The sequence below is a fragment of the Drosophila obscura genome, unplaced genomic scaffold, assembly GCF_018151105.1.
Source record: "Drosophila obscura isolate BZ-5 IFL unplaced genomic scaffold, ASM1815110v1 contig_30, whole genome shotgun sequence".
Lineage (NCBI taxonomy): Eukaryota > Metazoa > Arthropoda > Insecta > Diptera > Drosophilidae > Drosophila > Drosophila obscura.
This window is the reverse complement of record NW_024542818.1, coordinates 1,415,937-1,436,775: the sequence shown is the minus strand read 5'-3', so window position 1 is coordinate 1,436,775 and position 20,839 is coordinate 1,415,937. Positions and strand designations below refer to the sequence as shown.

Below are 20,839 nucleotides of genomic sequence, written 5' to 3'. Positions count from 1 at the left end.
CGCCTTGACCCCAGAAATATACCGAAAAATACCATTGTCATTACCAAAACATACCGTAAATATAGCGAGGAAAATCATATTAATCAATTTTGATATTCGATTTAGTATTATTAGCTAGTTAGGACTTAAACAACTGAAAATATCATTTAATCAGATAGATGGATCAATTTTCTACAATCTGGCTTGTTTTAACAACTCCCAATTATTGGATTACTTATAATATATGCTTTAAAGAAAGGTCAGCAAAAATTTCTTTTTTTACATGGTAACTACACGGTAACTACACATTTGCTAGACATCAACTACTTTTTTGTGGAGTATGGCACTTTGTATACCCAATTTCCTTCTAATAAGTTAAATTTATGTTCTCCAAGTTGCTTTGATACCTCAGTAACAATGAATTTACTCGTATGAGAATGTTTTTGACCTAGACTAGATTCCTCTATATATGTCTCCACCCATTTTGGTGTTTGAAGGAACTTTTCAAGGCTGAGAAGAGTCAAGGTATGATTGGCCAAGAGGAAAACGTCACAATCCAGAGCCAGAAAAACCCACCTCACCACATAATTCACCGTGGGAGATTTTGTGCTTTCGCGCACCCAGTCGAAAGAGAGCACTCGAAACTCTCTCCGACTCATTTTTGCGCTTGAAGTGTGAGCCCAAAAATACCCCAGATATATACCGTAAATATACCGCACCTATAAACACAAAATGAGTTGATATTCCTCGATTTTTATATTCGGTTTAATATTACTATCTAGTTAGCCCTCTCAGCAATAAACAAATAATTTTGACCAATTCACCAATAAATTTTGTACAAGCTACATATACCGTCAATAAACTTTGAACTATATTTCGACGTCAAAATATCCCTAAAGTATAGAAAAGTTCAATATCCAATTGCTTACACGGTAACTACATATTGCTACATGGATTCATAGCACAGAGATTTAAACCATGCGATGTTTGGGTATCGATAATTCCCCACCTCTAGTGGTCGCTGTTAACTTTAACAGTCCACAAATTGTTGTTTTTCGCAAAAAATTCAGGCTTAATTTACTCAGCTGTTGTTGTTAGTGGTTCTAAACAAATACAAGAGTTGGTGGTTTGTTAGTAGTTTTTGACCTAGTTATAAACTTGACGAAGCTCAAGTTAGTGAAGGCTTGAAAAGAAAGCCACCTTAACAGTCACAACAAATGTTAACTTAGACAACGAAGTTTCTGTGTTTTTTTGCATTTCCACCCGTTTGTTATTATTGTATTGAAATGAAAAAATAAAAATATTGCAAAATATGTTTTAAATGACAATGCACAATTAATACCTAATATACCTTTGTATGGAAATGCAAAATAAAAAATAAATACACAAAAAATCTTGTGCGTGAGTGTGTGTGCACCCTCATTGGTGCCGCACAGTGGTTCAAAATCACGCGAAACTCCAATAGAAGAGAAATTTAACGTAGTTTGTTCATTTGCTAGCTGTAGGAGTTTGGAGCTGAAGCTATGACGACGCGTGACAATGTCGTTTCCAGTCGCTTGTCCAAATTGATGCTCAACAATGCCACTAGCAGCAGCAGCAGCACCACCACTACCACCAACAGCCAGACGCCTGCCTCCGTGGTGCAATCACCCACATCGCCTGGAGAGCAATCCGAGTTGAATCAATTAAAGCGCGATGCTGATCCGCAGTTTTCGCGCTTTGCCGACTATTTTGTGATATGTGGACTGGATCTGGACACGGGCCTAGAGCCAGATCGCTTTGCAGGTGCGACTCCATCGCAGTTATTGTTTGGGAAAAGTGCTAAAGTTTTGCTTTGTTTTTCAGGGGACAATCTGCACTGCTCGCCCCTGGATCGGGCATACAAGAGCAAACCCCTGGCCCACTATCCCGAACATGTAGCCTGGAACCCCTTTGATGCCCATGGGATCTGCATGGTAGGTCCACACCCCATCCGCTGTCCATATTCCATATTCATATGGCCCTCCCCCCTATTCAAAATTGAGCTCAATTGGCTGCCCTTTCGATGGAAATGCATGCTTCGCTGGCGTCGTGCTCATTGATACGAGTGATGGGGAGGGGACGGGAGACTGAAGAAGTATTTTTAATTGATGCCACATTGCCATCAGCAGGCAGCCACGACGATGACTACGCTGTCGAGTTTTTACCTCACTCCATAATCATGTTATCTTCCATATGAATCTCTAGCCATGTGTGTGACCGCTTCCCATCAATGGATTTTATTTATAACTCTGAGAAATCGCCTTATCTAACATTCGTATTTCTATGTCTGTAGCTCTCATTGCCGCAGGGCCTGCGCTTTCGTACCCAAAAACACAACATAGAGCCGAGATTCCATTCGTTTGCCACCACACGGGAGGATGGCAAGCGATGCTATGGCTTCAGTTTGGTCTTCTACGAGGAGATACGCAATCGGAATATCTGTGGGGCCATCCACACGCTGCAGTCCATGTTCATTACGGAGCTATCGAATGGCCAGCAGACGCATTCGCTGAGTCGCGTCAAACAGGATGGTCCTGTGAGTCGCTCCCTGCCGCGACACTTTAAGGTGGCGGGACAGGCACCGCAGTCCGCACAAAGCTACTACGACATCAACAAGGATAAGTTGTATGTGGCCAAGAGCATTACGCTCATTTGTCAGGCTCCCTATGCCTTTGCAGCGCAGATATTTCTCAAGAATCTGTACAGGTAGAGTGGAATTACACGCACAGGAGGTTTTTCTCTGGAATACTTTGTTAATCCCTGTTCTTTGCAGATGTCTTCCACGTCAGCCTGGTGCTGGCATCAGTCTCGAGTCCTATGTCTACAACATTCTTTATGAAGTGATGCTACCTCAGCCGGGCAAATCCATACGCGTTTATTTGCCCCCCACAGAGCCGCATTTGCCGGCCATTGCATTGATCCTGCAGCGTCCGTTGCTGGCCACGGAACTGCCGCTCCTCGACTTTCCTCTGCGCCTGCTCTTCAAGTATCTGGGAGTGGATTGTGTCATACAGCTGCTGACATGTGTGCTGCTCGAGAACCAAGTGCTGCTGCGTTCCACAGGTAAAAGCAGATGCCTCTCCATCGCTTTATTCCCTATTGATTTCTGTTTTCTTTTCTCTTTTGAAAGATTACCAAAGACTCATGATTGTGGGCGAGTGCATAACATCGCTGCTCTTTCCATTTGTATGGCCGCATGTTTATGCCCCCATTCTGCCCGCTGCACTGCATCATTTCCTGGATGCTCCGGTTCCGTTTGTGATGGGTTTGCATGCCGGATGCGAGGCGGCGCATAAGATTGGCAGTGAGGCGGTCCTGTGCTTTGTGGACATAGACAAGAAGCACATCCAGCTGCCGGAGGAGTTGCCTGTGTTTCCCCACAAGCAGGATTTCATGGCGGAGATCAGTTCGGTGCTAGACAAATTCGAAATTGAGCGGGATCGCGACCAGGAGCCCAGTCTTAAGAATGGCTATGCTCTCCGCGGCGGCAGTGTAGGTGGAGGAGGCGGCGTCGATGCCATGATTTCGAGCTGTACTTTGCCCACGGGCCTGCAGGCGGCACGACGCAGCAAGGAGCGATTCCAGCAGCTGCAGGAGACGGTCTACACGCTGTCCGGCCCCGGCCAATCCCCGGGAGGAGGACCCGTAGACTACCAACCGCTGACGGCGCATCCCTCGAAGATCGATCATGTGCCGCGGATTGCTGATTTTCTGCGCCGCAAGGGAGGCATAAGAGGCTCTCAAGGAGGCTCACCGGTGGGCAGTCCCACTGTTTCGCTCTCCTCCTCCCCCGTGGGCGTCTATCACGATGTGGATGCAGTGGATGCCACCATGCCCATGGCCAGACGCACGGAGAAACCAAAGCTCTCGGTTGTGGAGCAGTACTATCAGGATCTGCGCATCAATAACTCTGTGAGGGAGGTCTTTCTCAATCGCTTTGTGCACATGTTCCATGCGTATGAGTATTTCGTCATCTATCCGAATCAGGCCAAGGACGAGTGGCTGTCGAATCGCGAAACGTTGCAGAATTTTGATAAATCCTCGTTCCTCTCGGATCAGCCGGAGCACCATCGGGCGTTTCTGTCGCGCTTCCTTGAATCTCAGATGTTTGCCACGCTGATTGACAATAAAATCCTGTCCATGTGGGAATCGCTGCCGGACGAGCAGCTCCAGTTATTTGATCATCGCGTGAAGCTCTTAAGGTAGGTGTATTTTATTTACCCCTGAGATGCATTCTATTTTTAATGTTTGCACTCCTTATTTTTGGATACAGGCGCCGCCATGGTGAGAACATGATCTGTGCTACCAGCTACGAGCCGTGCGTGCTCAGCCAGGACTCGCAGCAGGGCTTCGAGAAGCGTCTCAATTGCATTGACATCGAGGTGACGCCACCCAGCGAGATTCTATCCAATCGAGCGGCTTATTTTCGCAGCTTTCCGCTGCTGGAGAAGGGCGTGCTGAATCAGGAGTGCGCCTCGAGGTAGTCTCCTTCTCTATGATATGTCTTTTTATATCCCACAGCAGCACGCCTTACCCCACCCACCCCCCAGCTAACTCTCGCACTCATTCCAATAATCCAACCTCCCGCCCCACGCCGAAACCCCCCAAAATGTACCTAAGCCCCCGCAAAAGGCTAGCAAATTAATGATATTATTCTAATGTTAATTATACGACACCATATAGTACCATAGAAAACTAGAAATATAGATCATAGAATGTATGTACCGTCGCGTCTTCCACAATAATAGGGGGAACTCCAACAATCCATTTCCTTTTAGTAATTTATTTGATTTTTCTATCACTTAACAATAAATTCTGCATTTCTCAAAGCCTTAATCGAGACTTTGTTTTGTTTGTTTCGTTTTCGTTTTTTGTTTCTTCTTTCATTTGTAACCATTTACATTTACATTTCCACTTCTATTTCAATTGTATACCATCGTTTTTGCATGCTTTGCACCCAATAGATCATAAACCTTATCCTTAAACCTGAATTTTTCGATCGTTTTTCCCTCCACTAATCCACCTATATATGTTTCTGTTCTCTCGAATATCAAAATTCCAACTAAAACTCAACATTCATTCGCGGCTAACAATCATAATTAAACCAAAACAACAATCCTCCTCTAACGCAAAACCCCGGATAACAAAAACAGAGGCAACAGTTTGCGGCGGGTTAAGAATGGTAATAAATGGAGGGCCAGGGAGATATCGCTGGACCAGAAGCCATCCAGCAACAATGCCATCAATCGATTGTCTGCCAATCTGACCACAGCGGATGTGAGTCCAGCTTTAATAGCCCAAGCAAATTGGACATTTGTTGAGCGTCTTCTGAAGGTAAATACAGGAATGATCCATGGCAAATGATCCGCCCTAAAACCAATCGTTTTTTTTCCACTTTTAGGACATCAAATCAAAGACCAAGCGCATGCTGCTAGAGAAAATGGGCAATGAGGCAGTGGCTTTGGGCCTCAAGGGTGATGGCATCGAGGAGAACACTCTGATAGCCAGCATGTGTGATCTGCTGGAGAAGATCTGGTCGCATGGACTGCAGACTAAGCAGGGAAAGTCCGCACTATGGGCGCATTTGCAGGCCTACATCGAAATGCAGGAGGCACGCATTGGCGGCGACAGTTCAGGTGTGGAGCAGACGCCTCCAGTGTCCAGCAGTCCAAGCAATAAGATGGCCATAGCCACAGCATCGCCAGCATTGGCATGGAATGCAATGCGCAAGCGAATGGATTGTAAGCTTGAGAGCAAACTCAAGAAGTTTTGCTTAATTAATAGATATCCCTCTGTCCTTTCAGATCTTTCTACATTCCAAACGGACTTTGATGGTCCGCCCAGCCCCAACCGCAGTCGTTCGCGTGATCGCAATAAATTTGTGGGCCTGGAGCAGCTGTGCCCGCTGCCAGAATCCCTAGAGTTCGATGTGAAGTAAGTAGTTTCCATAGTTCTCCTCAGATCACTTTATTGACTGACATTCTGCCATGAAAAACGCATAGAAACGTATTGGCCATGGCTGATATTAAGACGCACATTGGCTACACCCGAGCCTGGGTGCGTCTCTCGCTGGAGAAGAAGCTACTGTCGCGACACTTTCGCACGCTGCTCTCGGATGAGAGCCTTTTGAGGTCGTTGTACAAACGCTCGGCCTTTCTGCGCTGCGAGGAGGAGAAGGAGCAGTTCCTGTACCATCTGCTGACCCTCAATACCGTGGATTACTTTAGCTTCACCAATATCTATCCCACAACGAGTAGGTCCAAGCTAGCTTTAGCCTCCCCCGTCTGCTCTTGCCTTACCCATCTCTTCTCCTTCTCTGTTGCCCCACAGAGCTGCCCTATCGCGTTGTCATCTTCCCCTCCCGAAAGTACGGCTCCTACCACACCTCCAGCAATGTTTGGATCATGGTCTCGGGCACCATGAATGAGACACAGCGTGTGCCAGTGCCCAAGGGCTCACTGGAGTTTATTTTTCATGTAAGCATTGACCCAGAATATTCTTGTACATTCCCTGAGTATATAAATAACCCTTTTCCATTGGCAGTACAAGAACCTTGGCCTCTTGACAACCATGCGCATTGGTCACGACAATTCGGGGCCCAGCCACAAGTGGCTCGTGGAGCAGGTGGTGATGCGTAATGAGGTCACCGGACACACCTACAAGTGAGCCAGCCATCCAAATGGTTGACCCCCATCCACAATTGAAATGTTTTTCCTCTTTTGCAGATTTCCTTGTGGGCGATGGCTGGGCCGTGGTGTGGATGATGACTCCACAGAGCGTTTGCTGGTGGGCCAACGCATCTCGACGAGTGTGAAGAATGCTGAACTAGTGCCGGACACCCGCACGCCGCCACGTACACGCAGTCCCAGTGTGCAGCGCCAGGAATCGCTGGCACCATCCGAAATCCAACATCAGTTGGGCAATTGCGTGAATGTGATTGTAAAGTGGCACTACAAACCGAGCAGGGACCGCGATGTGGGCACTCTAACGAATCTCCTGTGCGGCGATGATGGATTAGTTAAATGCCTGGAGCAGGTTTTCCTTTGCGGTTTTCGTTCAGCGCGTTTCTTTGGCAGAAATCTCTACATCTGGGATTATTTCAGTAAGAGAAAGAGCACAGTTCAGCTCTCTGTGAATTTCAGTTATAATGTCTTAATTGCCCCCATTTTAGCCAAAGTCAAAGAGCTTTTTGAGCAGAATCTGCAGCTGGAGCTGGAGGACTCTGCCTCCAGCATGGACTCCTCCTTCAGCAATAGCAGCGGCAGTGGCAATAGCCTACAGCGTCGTGAGATCTCCAGCATCTGGCGTTTGTATGTGCAGCTAATGGACGAGATCAATGGCACGGCCCTGGGCAAAGATGGAAAGTTCCAGCTGCTGATGTGCCTCAGCCTCCGAGAGCATCTGCTGACGCGCCTCATTAAACCGATGGCCCTCACCAAAGTCACCCAGGAGATGTACGACGAGGAGAGTTTCCTGCGGCGACGCAATCTTCTCACCTTTCTCATTCAGATACTGGAGCCGCTCGACGACTGCCACATTGTGCTGGAGAACTCCATTACCCAGGGCATACGCATTCCATCCCAGTGCTGATCCGATCCGATCCGGTCGGATCACATATAAATCCCCCCGCGACACAAAACTCACTTCACCCCACGGACATGTCTTGCAACCAGTGACCTAGAGAATACTCATATACATATGCTCTTAAGGAATCTCGGAAATACTCGAATTCGTTGTTAGGTTTATCTAAGAAAACTTGCCCATTATATACTCATCCTTATCCTTGCCATTCAAAATCCATTTATGCTTGCCAACAAATAACAAGTCAGACATTGAGGGAAAACAAAATAGAAACGAAAAACGGGAAACCATGAAAATTGAAGCCAAAGTCGAAAGAAATTCCTTATCGAATTTTAAGAACATTTACTGTGCAATTAAGACGTGTTTACTATAACAAATTCTAAAATGTTGTTCAAAAATCTACATATATACATATATATATGAAACGCAAGTTATTGTGTGCATGTGTGTGTAGCTACTAATTAAGATATTCGAATATTCTTGGTCATTTTACTTAGTTTTATCAGAGCTTTTTGAGCGAAGAAGTAAAATTTCAACGGTAGCTTTTGATTTAGTTTCTCTTTTACCAAAGAACTATTGTTTTTTTATACATCATATTATATTTTTTAAACAAGTGCAAAAAGATATACCCAAAGGTGTTTTTAGTTTTTAATTACAGCTTTATGTTTACACTTTATTTAGCCAAAAAAATGTTTGAATTTATTACCCTAAGACACTGAAAGTCAATAAATATGCAAAAGACAGCAATTAAATTAATTTTGTTTCTATTTAAGAATACTATGGGAAGACATAGACATTGCCCAATTCTGTTTTTGGTGGGTTATTGGCTCCCTTCTTCGGGGTGCATCCATATCCTCTCGCAACATCTCGATTTTCATCCCAACAATTTTATATTCCCAATTAACTTTTATGCTTTCATATTTTTAACCTTTTTCTCTAAGAAATCAAACCAAAGTCAGACCAAACCAAACCACACTCTAATCATGTCCTGTCCGTCATGGCCGTCTGCTTCCCTCGAAGCACCTCCCGGCAAGCAGCAATTTAAATCATTTGTCCTGTGCCTCGGACTCCACTCCCCTCCCCATCACACTCCCATTTAGGAAAAAAAAACGTGGAGAAGGGAGATGTGGCCTCAGGACGATTGGTTGTAAATTTATACATATACATATATGTAACATTTTTATATTATATTATTTAACATTAACATGTTACATAAATGTTACATTAACATAATGTTTAGAAGGTATAGTTGGGAATATTTTTGACGTCGAAATCGAGTTCAAAGTATATTTACGGTATATCGGTATATAAAAGTATATTTAATCAAGATATAATCTATTTTGTTATATTAAAGTACTTTTCAAAATGACCGCCAAACTCCATTTAGCGCACGAAAACTACTGAAATTTTTCGGTTTTTCAAAATTTCCTATTTTTCGAGGTGAAGAGAACTAATTGAAAGCTCTGGATTTTGTGACGTTTGATCGATTTTATAAACTGTCTTTGTATTATGAGTTGATACGCGAAAATTGTCACTAAATTTTAAATTCATCTCATTTCATTTTGCAGTTTATGTTGTTCTTGCAGATACCAAAAGGGGTCGAGATATATATATATAGAGGAATCTAGTCTAGGTCAAAATCATTCCCATACGAGTAAATTCATTGTTACTGAGGTTTCAAAGCAGCTTGGAAAACATAAATTTAACTTATTGAAAGGAAATTGGGTATACAAAGTGCCATACTCCACAAATAAGTAGTTGATGTGTAGCAAATGTGTAGTTAACGTGTAGTTAGCATGTAAAAATAGAAATTTTTGCTGACCTTCTTTGCTTTAAACTTATTTTATAGGTAATCCAATAAATGGGTGTCCTTAAAACAAGACAGATTGTAGAAAATTGATTCATCTATCTGATCAAATGATATTTTCAGTTGTTAAAGTCCTAACTAGCTAGTAATACTAAATCGAATATCAACATTGATGAATATGATTTTCCTCGGTATATTTACGGTATGTTTTGATAACGACAAGGTATATTTCGGGGGTCAAGGCGTTATATTTTGTCGACAAATCCGCGGTCACACTGATGGTCGTTCCAGCTGGTGGGGCTGCTACGTATTATTGGGGAAAAAGGCAACATCACCGTGAAAAAATTGGTAAAAATGTGGTTTTCGGGCAAGTAGGTGCTAGGAGGTGAGCAGGGAAGTGGAAAATCGAATGAAAATTCGTTGAAACGCACAATCCCGATATGAAATAGCTGCAATTGCTTTCGCATTTCGTATTGGTACGAGTATCAATCGCACCAAGAAGCAAAAACAGCGACAGAGACAGACAGAGAGGCATAGGCAAGGCAGAGTGGAAACAAGAATTCGAGGCAGATGACCGATGCAGAAGTAAAATCTACGTGCAAATTCGACAAACAGAGCTAAGATAGCAGTTGGGGCAGATATATTGCCGCAAACAGTTCTAATTATACAACAGTCGTAGTGTGTTCCCCCCCGAAGAACGAAACTGGTTATACACACAGCAACGACGACGGACGACGAAGGAACGGGAGCAGCAGCAGCAGCAGCAGCGAAAGGCAGTTCGGCGCAGCGGAGAGTGAGGGTGAGTAAAAATCGATTTGTTGCACAAAAAGCCACACAAACACACGACTACGACTACACACTCTGCATTCGGGGTGCGAGTGGGCGACGGTGAGGTGGGGCGATAGCCTCTGACAGCTTCTGGGTCGACCTGGGCGAGCAGGCGGTCGCCAGATTGCCCAAATCGGTTCCATTGCAAATCTTCGGATGGGCGGATGGCCCAGCAAGAAATTTGAATCCAGCTCAAAACGATTCTTTTTGATTCCAGGCACTCGCGACTGCTGTTCGATGGACAAAATCAAATTAAAGGTTATTGGCGTGCTGCGCGAACGCGACGGAGGCACGAATGTCAATCGAAGTGGCGGTGGCGGCGGTGTCGGTGTCGGCATCGGCATCTCCAATGGCAACGCCAATGGCGGCAGCGGCGTTGGCAGTCATCAGGTGGGCGTGGGCGTGGCCACTGCAATTGGGGTCACGCAGGACAATGGCAATGGCAACGAAGGCAACGCCCCTGGACCAGAGCGCAGCGATGCACATGCGAACGGCATTGCGCTGGCCCCCGGCACCACCGGAGTGGGTGGGGCGGCACGCACCACGGTGTTGTCGCGACCCCAGACATCGAAAATCAGCGCCCTCGACCTGGCCGGCATATTGAACACGCGGCGACGCCTGGAATGGACCAAGGAGTGGCTGCGCAAGAACCAGGCGGAGTTTCTAAGCAAGGAGAACCTGCTGAACGAGCTGCAGTCGCGCAAGGACGAGTGCTATCACTTGAATTACTTCCTCGCCATAACCGAGAGCCAATTCCGCTACCTGGTGCAGAAGCTGGAGCCGATCATCAGTCAGTATGCGCCACAGCGGAAGAAGAAATCGTTCAGCGCCGAGGAGCGTCTAGCCATAACGCTCAAGTATTTGGCAACGGGTAAGTGGCTCGCTCCAGCTTTTAAGAACCTGCACCTCCACAGAATGGTGTATAAAATCTTCCTCTCCGCTCTCAAACAGGTGAAGTGCATTCGTGTCGAAACTACTGCTTCCGTGCCTCGAAATTTGTGATAAACGAAATGATTGCCAATATCTGTCTGGGCTTCTACGAGCACCTCAAGGACCAATACGTGACACTACCAAAGACTGATGAGCAGTGGCGCAACGCGGCCACGGACATGGAGCGCAAGCACAGCCTACCCCAGTGCGTGGGTAACCTCTTCATGCGCAGCATTCAGCTGCAGAGCAATGTGGCCAGCAGTACCACTAATGGGGACGATCGGAAGCGGGCGACCGTCATCTTCACGGGCATCGTGGATGCCGACAACAATTTCCAGTATGCGAAGGTGGAGCGAGCGGCAAACATTCGCCCCAACGATATCTATAACCAGACCACTGCCGTGGAGCTGATCGAGCACAAGATGCACGCCCTGGAGGCGCAATCGAAGCATCGCAATGGCTACTACTTTGCCGGGGAGTCGGTGCTGCCAGCCACCTCATACTTGGTCACCACACGGAACTGGCCCCGGGACCGGGCCGTGCTCGACGCCCTCGAGCAGGTCAATGCTCACGCGGACCAAACCATGCGGATTCTGTGCAATATGTTTCCCATTTTGGCGCAGCCTCTGCGCGTCAGCGACAAGCACATCCGCGAAGTGGTTCTCGGGTGTGTGGCGCTGTACAATTTCCTGCGCAAGTCGGACGACTCGTTCCGCCGCAACAGCGACAGCATCGTGCAGCAGCAGCGCGGCGCGGAGCAGCAGCAGCTGGCGTATGCGGACAGCGAGGAGATCGACGACGACTGCATCATGCTGGCCACCGAGGAGGAGTTGCGTGAGCGGGCCGAGTTCACGCCCAGCGTTGGCCTGACCACCTGTTTCCAGCCCCTGTGCGCGCAGCGTGGCGAGACGCCCGAGGGCCTGGCCAAGCGGGAATGGCTGCTACAGCAACATCTGCCACTGTCTAGCGGCGAACAGAATGGTACCGCGAACGAGAATGAGAACGAGAACGAGAATGAAAATGAGAATGGGAACGCGAGCGGGAGTGCTGCCAATACCAATGGAAGCGGCAGCGAGAATGGGAGTTTATATTAGTGAAATTTACCTAAGTACTAAGTTTACGAATTTTGTATAGTTCCTTGTTTTATATTTTTTAATCTATACTCTGTAACTGCATCGGCCGCAAAGTCGCCGGCTATTGTTTACCTCTTGTTTAGCGCATTCTTCTTCTGCATACCATACGATTACCATTACGATTACCTGCGCTGTTCTACCTTCGTTCGTTCGTTCGTTCGTTCTGTGCTTCTCCTAGGGTCTGTATAGTTAGCTTAGTTTCTTATGGAAGTTCAGGTTCAGTGAATGACGCTATGTGATGTCTCAAATCTCTATTGTGGCCCAGTGCTCCTGGGGAGCTTAGCAAAGCGGCAACCACCAGATTGTCGCGCGAACAGCGGTGTAAAAGTCGAAATTCGATTAAATAAAAAAAAAAAAACGGAAGCAGATCAACAAAATTAAAATTTTAGTATTCGTATTTAAGCAAGCAACAAATTATACATAATTATATTTACAATAAATGTGTAAGGAATGGTCTTTACGTGTCTAAATCTAAGCCCCATCCCGTTCCCCCCGCATCAGTGTTCTTTCAGTTTCAGTTTCCGTTTCAGATCTCGCTCCAGTGGGGCCACTGCTGCACCAGGGCGTACAGCGCATCGCCGGGACTCTTTGTGGCGCTCACCTGTCGGTGCCCCAGCAGCTGATAGTTCTCCACCAGCTGGCCCTGCCCCACAGCCTGCGCCAGAAGGGATTGGACCGCAGCCAGAGCCGCGTTGCTTGGCGGTTGCTGGTCAAAGTTGCCCATGAACGCAATTCCCAAGGAGCCCTCGTTGTTGGCGCCGGCAAACGCTCCCCGCAGGCTGGGACTACGACCCTCGTAGACGCGTCCATTGCCGCCGATCAAATAGTGGTAGCCAATGTCCGAAAACTTCTGCCTCGTCATCTGATATTGCTGCAGATTGCGCATCAGGGTTGCACAGCCCTGATCATCGCTGCAGCCGCCTCCGCCCGTGTGGGCGATCACGGCTCGGGCCAAAGGCGTCTCCATGCTGTCCATATCCCCACTGGCGGGGCGGGCATTCCATTCCGCTCGCGTCACCACCGGTACATCGGCAGCGACGACTGTGAGCGCCACAGCAAGCAGCACGAACCACGTTGCGATCATTCTGGCAGCGAGTCTGTCGATCAACTGGGAGTGATCTGAGTCCGGAGACGCTCTTATTGGTCGCTGATAAACCGCGTGCCCCTTGGGCGATAGCTTTTAACCCCCCCAAAAGCCCCACATTCATATATGAATACAGCGAATCGAGGTGATTTTTCTGAGCGTTATTTGTACTTTCCTGAGAGGGCTACCCAAAGAGTCTACTTAGATATGTATGCCATGACGCATGTCAAAGATGTCATAGACAGGTACCAAGGGGGTACAATCCATATGGGTCGAGGGGATTTTTCACATAGATATTTTGATTGATAGCCATAGAGGAGGGCTGTGCAAAGATTTTTAAAGTATTTTAATTGCTACCCAATATATTTAAATATTTAAATTATTCCAAAAATATTAAGTACCTGTACCATGATACCATGGTTCGATATGGTATTCGAAACTCCCATAGCAGCCCCCGATCATGGGTCTATCTGTGTAAATGTGCTTGTTGCTGATAAATTACTGTGGCTGTGTGGATCCCACATAAGTCACACATTTAAATATGGGTAATCAATGGGGATTCACCGACCAAAGTTCCACCTCCCCTAACTCTTCCGATTGGCCTTCGCTCTATCCCTGTTCATACACTCGAAGAAAAACCTCAACTTGACACAGATGTCCAATGCAGTAATTTAATTAAAAAACTTTCGTAATTAAATGCAAAAATTGCACAAAAAAAAAATACGGTTGCAGAATGCGAGAAATTATGCTGCGCCTGTCCATGGAAGGATTCGAGGAGGATGCTCCCTGAAGTGAATCGTAAATTGACAACGAAACTGCAAGTAAGCGCCCTCAATTAAAAGCCAAAATGGATATAAAACACCATCAAAAAAGAGGGCAAAGGAAACAGCAATGGCGAAGGCAAAACCGCGACAGCCAAAAAGCCAAAACCGAAAGCAGAGTAAAATTCTCCATCGTCTGGGACTGGGAGGAAAACGCGCTGGAAAATGGTTGCTGCAGAGGGCAGAGTACCAAAAAAAAAAAAACTACAGTTGGTGGGGGGCGACTGTTAACTTGAATTTAAACGAGTTTCAACTACAAGGAGGCAGGATTCCTCTTTTATTCCTCTCTCTCTCTCCCATAGGAGCTTGTTGGATGGTTATTCGAACTGTAGGAAACTAGGCTAATGCCAACTGCTCCACCTCCCAACACCGAGGCGGGAAAAACATATTTTTTTCTGTTCCGCATCTGGCTGGCAGTCCTGTGTCCTGCCCACTACCAAGCATCAGGCACCAGGCACCAGGCACCCGGCACTCTGCACCAGTCACCAGGCAAGAGGCGCCAGACTGGCTCATTTGCAAAATTGTCAGATTTATTTCGCTAATTGCTGCTCATCCGTTTAATTAAAATTAAAAGAACTTGCACAAGTTAGGGCGAAAGTTTTTATGCGAATTCTCTAGAATCTCGCATTGGGCACGTTTAGAGCTCCTCGCACACCTCTCCTCTCCCAGAGCACCGCCCATTGTTGTTACTACAATGCCATCTATTAAATTGCTGTGCAAAGTTGGCGAGCGCCAAGCACCTGGCAACAAGCAACTTGCCACCAAGAAGATGTTGCAGGTAGCTGATGATGATGATGATGTTGTTGCTGAAGGCGGCAGACGGCAGGCGGCTTTCAACTGTGGACAGGCAACAAATTAAGCTGCAAGTCTTGCAGGCTCCGTTAAAGCTGTCACATTTCCCAAAAGGTGTCAATCGGGCCAGCCCAAAAGTTGCGGCGAACAAGGAAGCATGAAAGCAACAACTATTTGCAACTACGGTGCCAGGGTGCCAGGGGGGGTAAAGGCGGAACAGGGTTGGGGTTGGGTTCGACTCCCACAACTACAATTTGCACGCAATGCTGCACCATCTGGTGTTGCACCTCCTCCCTCCACCCACCAACCGCCTCCTCCTCCTCCTTTGGCGACACTACGAACCGGAAAGAGCAAAAGTTGCCTGCAACCACACTGTGGATTTGGATTTGGGCAACTTTTGCAGTGCGGATTGCGGATTGACACCCGCCGCATGCCACGCCCCATGCCCCATGCCCCAAGCCCGTTCCAAGGGAGAGCGTCGATGGGGGGGGGGGGCGACATTTTTATGACAACTTGCTTAAATTTCATAACAGAACGAACTCCTGCAGAAAAGGAAAACTTATTTCGTTTACGAGTCGCAAAACTTGTCTCTGTGTGCGGATATTTTGCCAAAAGGGTAAGGTGAGGGGAGGGGGGCCGTCGTTGTCGATGTCGCTAATGAATAAAGTTCGCTTGTGAATGAATATCCACGGCAAGCAAATGCTCGGGATTCGGGATTGCATCGTAAAGCGGCTGGAGGACCCTGGCCAGATGCAGCTACAGCTGCAGCTCACGGGTGGAAGATCCCATGGGACCCCATCTGACAGATAGAATCCAGATTAAAGTATTCAACTAACAGAATTGGAGTGTTTAAAGCTAAAGTGGTGCTCTAAGCTGATTCGATGATAATGTATGCCAGTCATTTTTACTGATTTCTATGGTGCTTTGTAGTCAGGGTAAAAGCTGCCCCGATTCTCTTTGCACTTTGCACTTTGGAGGGCACCCCATTGCGTGTCCTGTGAGTTGCTGTACTATTTTTAATATGGAACGAAAAATATGCGCAACAATATGGCGCAATATTAAAGTCAAACGATGTGCGTAACAGCAAGCTCATCATCATCATCATGATCATCATGGTGCCCTGGCAGGCACATCGAAATTTTGGAGCGTCCTGCATTGGCATGAGCTCCATCTGCAGCTTCTGTTCTGCCGCTGCCGCTGCCGCAGCAGCTGCCGCTCCACCTCCTGCTGACATCTTGTCAGAAATTTTCATGCTGCTGTAAGCTGTTTTCATGCACATTTTTGGGCACTTGTGCTCGGCACAAACACTTCAATTTGGCTTCAAGGATGCGTGCATGCGGGCAGGACCCATGAATGGAGACAGGGCCATGGCCATGGCCATAGCCAGGGCCAGATCTAGCTTCCAGAGTCAGAGTCAGAGCAGGAGTCTGGCAAAAATCAAGCAGCAGAGGAAGGCAGCCCAGTCAAAGTGCCGGAAGGAAGTGCGCTGTGACGTTGCAGGGGGATATGACGCTGCTCCTGCGAGAGGATATACTCGTGCGCCCACTCGTATGCTATCCTGTGCTATGGCGTCAAACAACATGCAACTCTTAAACTATAACTTTTTATATATGCCGAGGAAATATTGTGGGAGTGCACTCAATCGTGGTTGCCCAGGCATCAGCAGCAGCAGCAGCAGCAGCAGCAGCTTCCCATCCAAGGCAGCCGAGTCCCATCAACTACTTAGCGTCAGAACGCTTAAAGTTGAATTTGTAACGCTTCAAGTGTGGCAGCGGCACAAAGCCAATGGAGGAGCCTCGCGGAGAGGGAGAGACAGGGAATGAGACCTGTCTAATGCCAGTTTACTCATCTATTTTTATTAAATCGCCACGGATACACACTCCCCTCCCACATGCCCACACGTTTCGCACACACACTCACACACACGTGGAGAGCGTGCGATGCTCTGTTGCATCGCTGGGATGCGCCGACAAATTTAAAGTTACGTATACGCAGCGTTGTCTATCTTCAAAGAGCATGTTATGCACGCTGTGCGACACAGCCACAGAAATGTATCCTTTATATAAATCATTATTATTCCAGGACTAAATCTAAAGCTATTGTCTAGCCCTAGCTTGAATATTGTGCAAGTTATGATTATGGAATTGAAGAGTATCTGACAAACATCTACTTATTCCATACATTCGGTTATTGTTCAAGGAATATACTCTGGAATGTCATGTGTTCACCAGTCCAACAGATACATGGAATAAGTGGACGTGGACCCATGGGAAAGCGCACAAATAAAATGTAGAAATTCGTTTTCCTTGTCTGGGAACTTTCCATCAGGCATTAAGGCCTTCTCGTATCTCTTATTGCTACACGAGAGGAATGAGAAACATGCACCTAAACACGCTGGAACTGCTTGCTTTGTTATTGATATATTTATATTTACAAAAGGGTTTCTATCCTAAATTTACTTTACAGATTGTTGCAAACTGTTTCAGACGCTTGGCAGCATCCTCAGTTAGTGTATGACGGCAACTGACTTTAGACACTTGGTTGTTACAGCTGCAGAGGCAGATGTTCATGCTGCCACTACTCGCCCCCACATACAAGCTTATTTTCGAGGGTTTAATTTTGATTTAAACGCTGGCAGACAGCTTGTAGCCCAGTGCGTGCTGGAGCAGAAGCACAGACATGGTCTCACTCGGACATGAGAGCCGGGGAGCGACTCTTGAGGAGGGGGGGTTTCATTTTGGTGCTTCATCGAAATTTAAGTTGCACTTGCAGCTTCATTCAGGCACAGACACTGCAGGGTGCCCAGAGCTCAGAGCCCAGGACACTCGGAAGCGGCGGGGGGTGGATGGCTAATGAAGGACACTCGCTTTAAGAGCAACCCCCACACAGATCGAAGGGCCCCGTCAGCCATTTAATTTTCATTAGATTAAGGTAAGCATCGTACACCCCACAACATGCCCAGCAATAGGTACCCCACACCCCACACCCCCACCCGATACACCAAACACAGAGTCTACGTGCATTTATCTGCTCCTAGCTGGAGCTGGAGCTAGAGCTAGAGCTGAATCTGTTGCTGCTCCGCTCCTTTTACTGCTGCTGGGTTTCCATCTGCTGCTATTGCTGTTTGCTTTCCTTCTCGTAAATGTAAAAGTCGCAACTTGTAGCCTCAAAATAACCACAAAGTAAACACCAGAGTGGCATTGGCACTGCTGGAGTGGCAGTGGCTGTGGCAGTGGCAGTGGCTGCGGCGCTATGGAGTGGAGTGGAGCACGGAGTACTGGCTGATGTCGGGCAAAGGAGGTATTTGAATAGCCGGCCAAATACACTATTACGGGCACCACTACCACTCCGGACAAGGACATTGTACGTGCGGGGGAGGGGCCGGACACGCTACAGTGTCCTTGTCGATGGCTTTGGCGAAGGAGCAGCAGCAGCAGCAGCTTCAGGCTCGCTGCTCGGGTACTGGGCGGTCAAAAACAAATAAGTGTGTAATTTAATATTTAAGGCTTTGTCAGTAATTATTTCAGCACAGATGGCGAAACTTTTGCTTTGTCGTCTCCTTGGATACATCACCATCCGGAGGGACTGGACTGGGACTGGGACTGGCTGGGACCGAGTGCAAGTTATTGGGATCTGCGCCTTGCAGCTCAAAGGATGCTGCGAGTTCTACGCTTTAGTTCTCCCATAACTCAGGGATCGCATCGGTGGCCGTAAAATTGACCCACTTGCTTCACATTTGTCTTTATTAAATGGGAAAAAATACGGACTGGCACTTGAAGGAGCGAACAACGAGTACGCGTACGCCGTACGCCGTACGCGTATAAATTATAAACCAATTTAATAACCCGCACCAGAACCGGGCCAAAATGTGCTCGAAATGAACTACCAATTTGCGGACTACTTACTCCACATCGCAGCGCAACATAATAATGGCTTCGGGGGGTAGCGTGAACATGAATTATGCTGCAAATTGGGTGAAATGTCTGTTGGGGGTTTTTCCCTCTGCTGCTGCTGCTACTGCTGCTGCTGCCCACCTGTGAGAGCCCCTCCCTTCGACAGTTGGCTTTTATTTCCACTGATACATACTAAGGTACATACTTTATGTACTGTGTATGCATTACTGGACATCGGTCGGGTCTGAATATGCGCATAGTTTAAGCTTGTAGTTATTCCAGCATTTAGTTTAACATTTAACCACGCCCTCCTACTATCTATCCCTACTACACCTAGGAGCCGCTGCATGGACGCGTTAAAGTGCATTTCAAATGATTTATTGCACTCGGGACCACACTGATAAGTGTACTACAAATTCAACAATTACCGAGTCAAAGGCTATATCGTATTACTGCGCCCTGCATTCCCTCCTAGCTCGCCTAACTCTGCTGATTTTGCGAGCTGCCTTTGTCACTTTTCTTGTAAAGAAGAGAGGAGTGGGAGTGGCAGAGGAGAGGAGAGGGAAGCAGAGTGATGACTCGTTAGCATATTAATTGTAAAGCGGGTCCTAATTGCATTTTAAGCCGGAGCCCGCCAACTGAGTAATAAAATAATGGGAGGAAAATGTCAGGGATCCGAGCATCGCATTCTCAACTGATCGTTGGGATAAAATAACTGCAATAATACACCAGATGTGCACTTGACGTGGGGTAACATTTATTGGTCACTTCTGTGAGTGGCACTGTGGGTACCGAACAGCCAGGGTGTGGAGGGGAGGCCGTCCAAGCTCTAGCATTTCATTGCGCAGGTGAGGCTTCTACAGTTGCATGTAGTGTTCGCTTGGAGGTTTCCCCCTCCCTTGTGTGCATTTTCCGTGGTTTTGTTTGGTTTATTCCTCCGGTCTCAGCAGGTCTTGCGACGCTTGCGGCGACGCTTCCCACAGCTTTTCTTGGACGCCTTGCGTTTCTTGGCGCAGGCGGACTTCTTGCGTCGACGCTTTCCACAAGCGGACTTCTTGCGCATTTTCTTACCACAGCTGCGCTTGCGCTTGCGCTTCCTCTTAGCACAGGGCTCGGGCTTCTTTGAGCAATCCACTTCGTCCAGGGAGGACGCATCAGACGCAAGGAAATCGGACTGACTCGGTGTCAGAGAAGTCGTGCTCGAGCTCTCTGGCGAATACGAACTCTTGGAGATTTTCTGGCGATAGTCGGGCTGTCGGGGATCAGAACGAGGCTGGCTAAACGGACATGTTTTCGATGCACCGGAGTAATAACTCACATTTCGATACTGATTCCGCTGGTCCGAGTCCATTGAGCGCCACTGTTGTGCTGCAACGTTCACCATTTTTTGTCCTCTGAATGTCCCGCCATGTCTGCGGTTGAAGTCCCGCATAAAATTTAGATAGCTTATGGCGGACCGTCGCGGTTGTACTGCTGGCGAATGGTCCTCGGCGTTGGGGCTCAGTGCATCAACATCGTCACCCGAAGAGTGGCCATCGGGATCGGACACCACAAGGCTGTCAACCGATGCCGGCGATGGCAGATCTTCATCTGCATCTTGGCTAAGGACGGCCGTCACACTGTTTTCGCTATCCGAGGAATAATCCGATACGTTCGATGTATCCGAAACATCCGAAATGTCCGAGACGGACATTGTTTACGAGACGAAAACAAAAATCACAAAAATTTGAACAAAAAAATTCTCAATATCTGTGAATGAAAATTCACAAAAAAAAAACTTAAAATTTTAGCTTTTGTTTTTAGAAATAGATGTTACCCGTACTCGTAACCTTATAAAACTGAACTGAGAAACAAACTGCACAGAGCCCAAGCAAATTGTACAAGCCATAGACTCCTACGATTCGGATTATCTTTACCATTTTCTAATTCTATTTTGTATCCTTGCAAAAGTTAACTAGATTGATTCTATT

General features: G+C 47.1%; 4 protein-coding genes across 8 annotated transcripts; 2 read left to right on the top strand and 2 right to left on the bottom strand.

The window, feature by feature from the left end:
- The first annotated feature begins 991 nt into the window (after positions 1-991).
- LOC111068782 (DENN domain-containing protein 5B) lies at positions 992-8,324 on the top strand. 5 transcript variants are annotated; one of them, XM_022358504.2, is made up of 15 exons: positions 992-1,072; positions 1,479-1,764; positions 1,825-1,934; positions 2,294-2,706; positions 2,774-3,063; positions 3,131-4,202; positions 4,274-4,480; positions 5,154-5,334; positions 5,402-5,741; positions 5,805-5,934; positions 6,003-6,253; positions 6,331-6,476; positions 6,544-6,662; positions 6,726-7,102; positions 7,172-8,324. In XM_022358504.2, exons 2-15 carry the CDS (start codon positions 1,503-1,505, stop codon positions 7,588-7,590), a joined length of 4,317 nt encoding a protein of 1,438 aa, XP_022214196.2. In that variant the 5' UTR covers positions 992-1,072; positions 1,479-1,502; the 3' UTR covers positions 7,591-8,324. The 5 variants fall into 5 exon arrangements, with proteins under 5 accessions (XP_022214196.2, XP_022214194.2, XP_022214195.2 ...); XM_022358502.2 differs by having other exon boundaries at positions 992-1,098; XM_022358503.2 differs by having other exon boundaries at positions 993-1,105.
- Positions 8,325-9,654: 1,330 nt separating this feature from the next.
- On the top strand, positions 9,655-12,753 carry LOC111068784. The gene is made up of 3 exons (XM_022358507.2): positions 9,655-10,187; positions 10,434-11,087; positions 11,168-12,753. Exons 2-3 carry the CDS (start codon positions 10,454-10,456, stop codon positions 12,238-12,240), a joined length of 1,707 nt encoding a protein of 568 aa, XP_022214199.2. The 5' UTR covers positions 9,655-10,187; positions 10,434-10,453; the 3' UTR covers positions 12,241-12,753.
- Positions 12,648-13,773, bottom strand: LOC111068762 (peptidoglycan-recognition protein SD). Its single transcript, XM_022358475.2, has 2 exons — positions 13,765-13,773; positions 12,648-13,456 (listed from the first exon to the last, which is right to left on the bottom strand). The coding sequence occupies exons 1-2, from the start codon at positions 13,771-13,773 to the stop codon at positions 12,806-12,808; spliced, it is 660 nt and encodes a 219-aa protein (XP_022214167.2). The 3' UTR covers positions 12,648-12,805.
- Positions 13,774-19,604: 5,831 nt separating this feature from the next.
- LOC111068768 (histone-like protein 18C) lies at positions 19,605-20,657 on the bottom strand. The gene is made up of 2 exons (XM_022358481.2): positions 20,188-20,657; positions 19,605-20,121 (listed from the first exon to the last, which is right to left on the bottom strand). Exons 1-2 carry the CDS (start codon positions 20,560-20,562, stop codon positions 19,813-19,815), a joined length of 684 nt encoding a protein of 227 aa, XP_022214173.2. The 5' UTR covers positions 20,563-20,657; the 3' UTR covers positions 19,605-19,812.
- Between the last annotated feature and the right edge of the window lie 182 nt (positions 20,658-20,839).

Bases quoted from the DNA above. Each gene is read 5' to 3' on its own strand.
- LOC111068782 (XM_022358504.2), top strand. From the start codon at position 1,503: ATGACGACGCGTGACAATGTCGTTTCCAGTCGCTTGTCCAAATTGATG. The intron at 1,935-2,293 runs GTAGGTCCACAC...CTATGTCTGTAG, and splicing joins ATGCCCATGGGATCTGCATG to CTCTCATTGCCGCAGGGCCT. The intron at 4,481-5,153 runs GTAGTCTCCTTC...TAACAAAAACAG, and splicing joins AATCAGGAGTGCGCCTCGAG to AGGCAACAGTTTGCGGCGGG.
- LOC111068784 (XM_022358507.2), top strand. From the start codon at position 10,454: ATGGACAAAATCAAATTAAAGGTTATTGGCGTGCTGCGCGAACGCGAC. The intron at 11,088-11,167 runs GTAAGTGGCTCG...GCTCTCAAACAG, and splicing joins GCTCAAGTATTTGGCAACGG to GTGAAGTGCATTCGTGTCGA.
- LOC111068768 (XM_022358481.2), bottom strand. From the start codon at position 20,562: ATGTCCGTCTCGGACATTTCGGATGTTTCGGATACATCGAACGTATCG. The intron at 20,122-20,187 runs GTGAGTTATTAC...GATCCCCGACAG, and splicing joins AGCGGAATCAGTATCGAAAT to CCCGACTATCGCCAGAAAAT.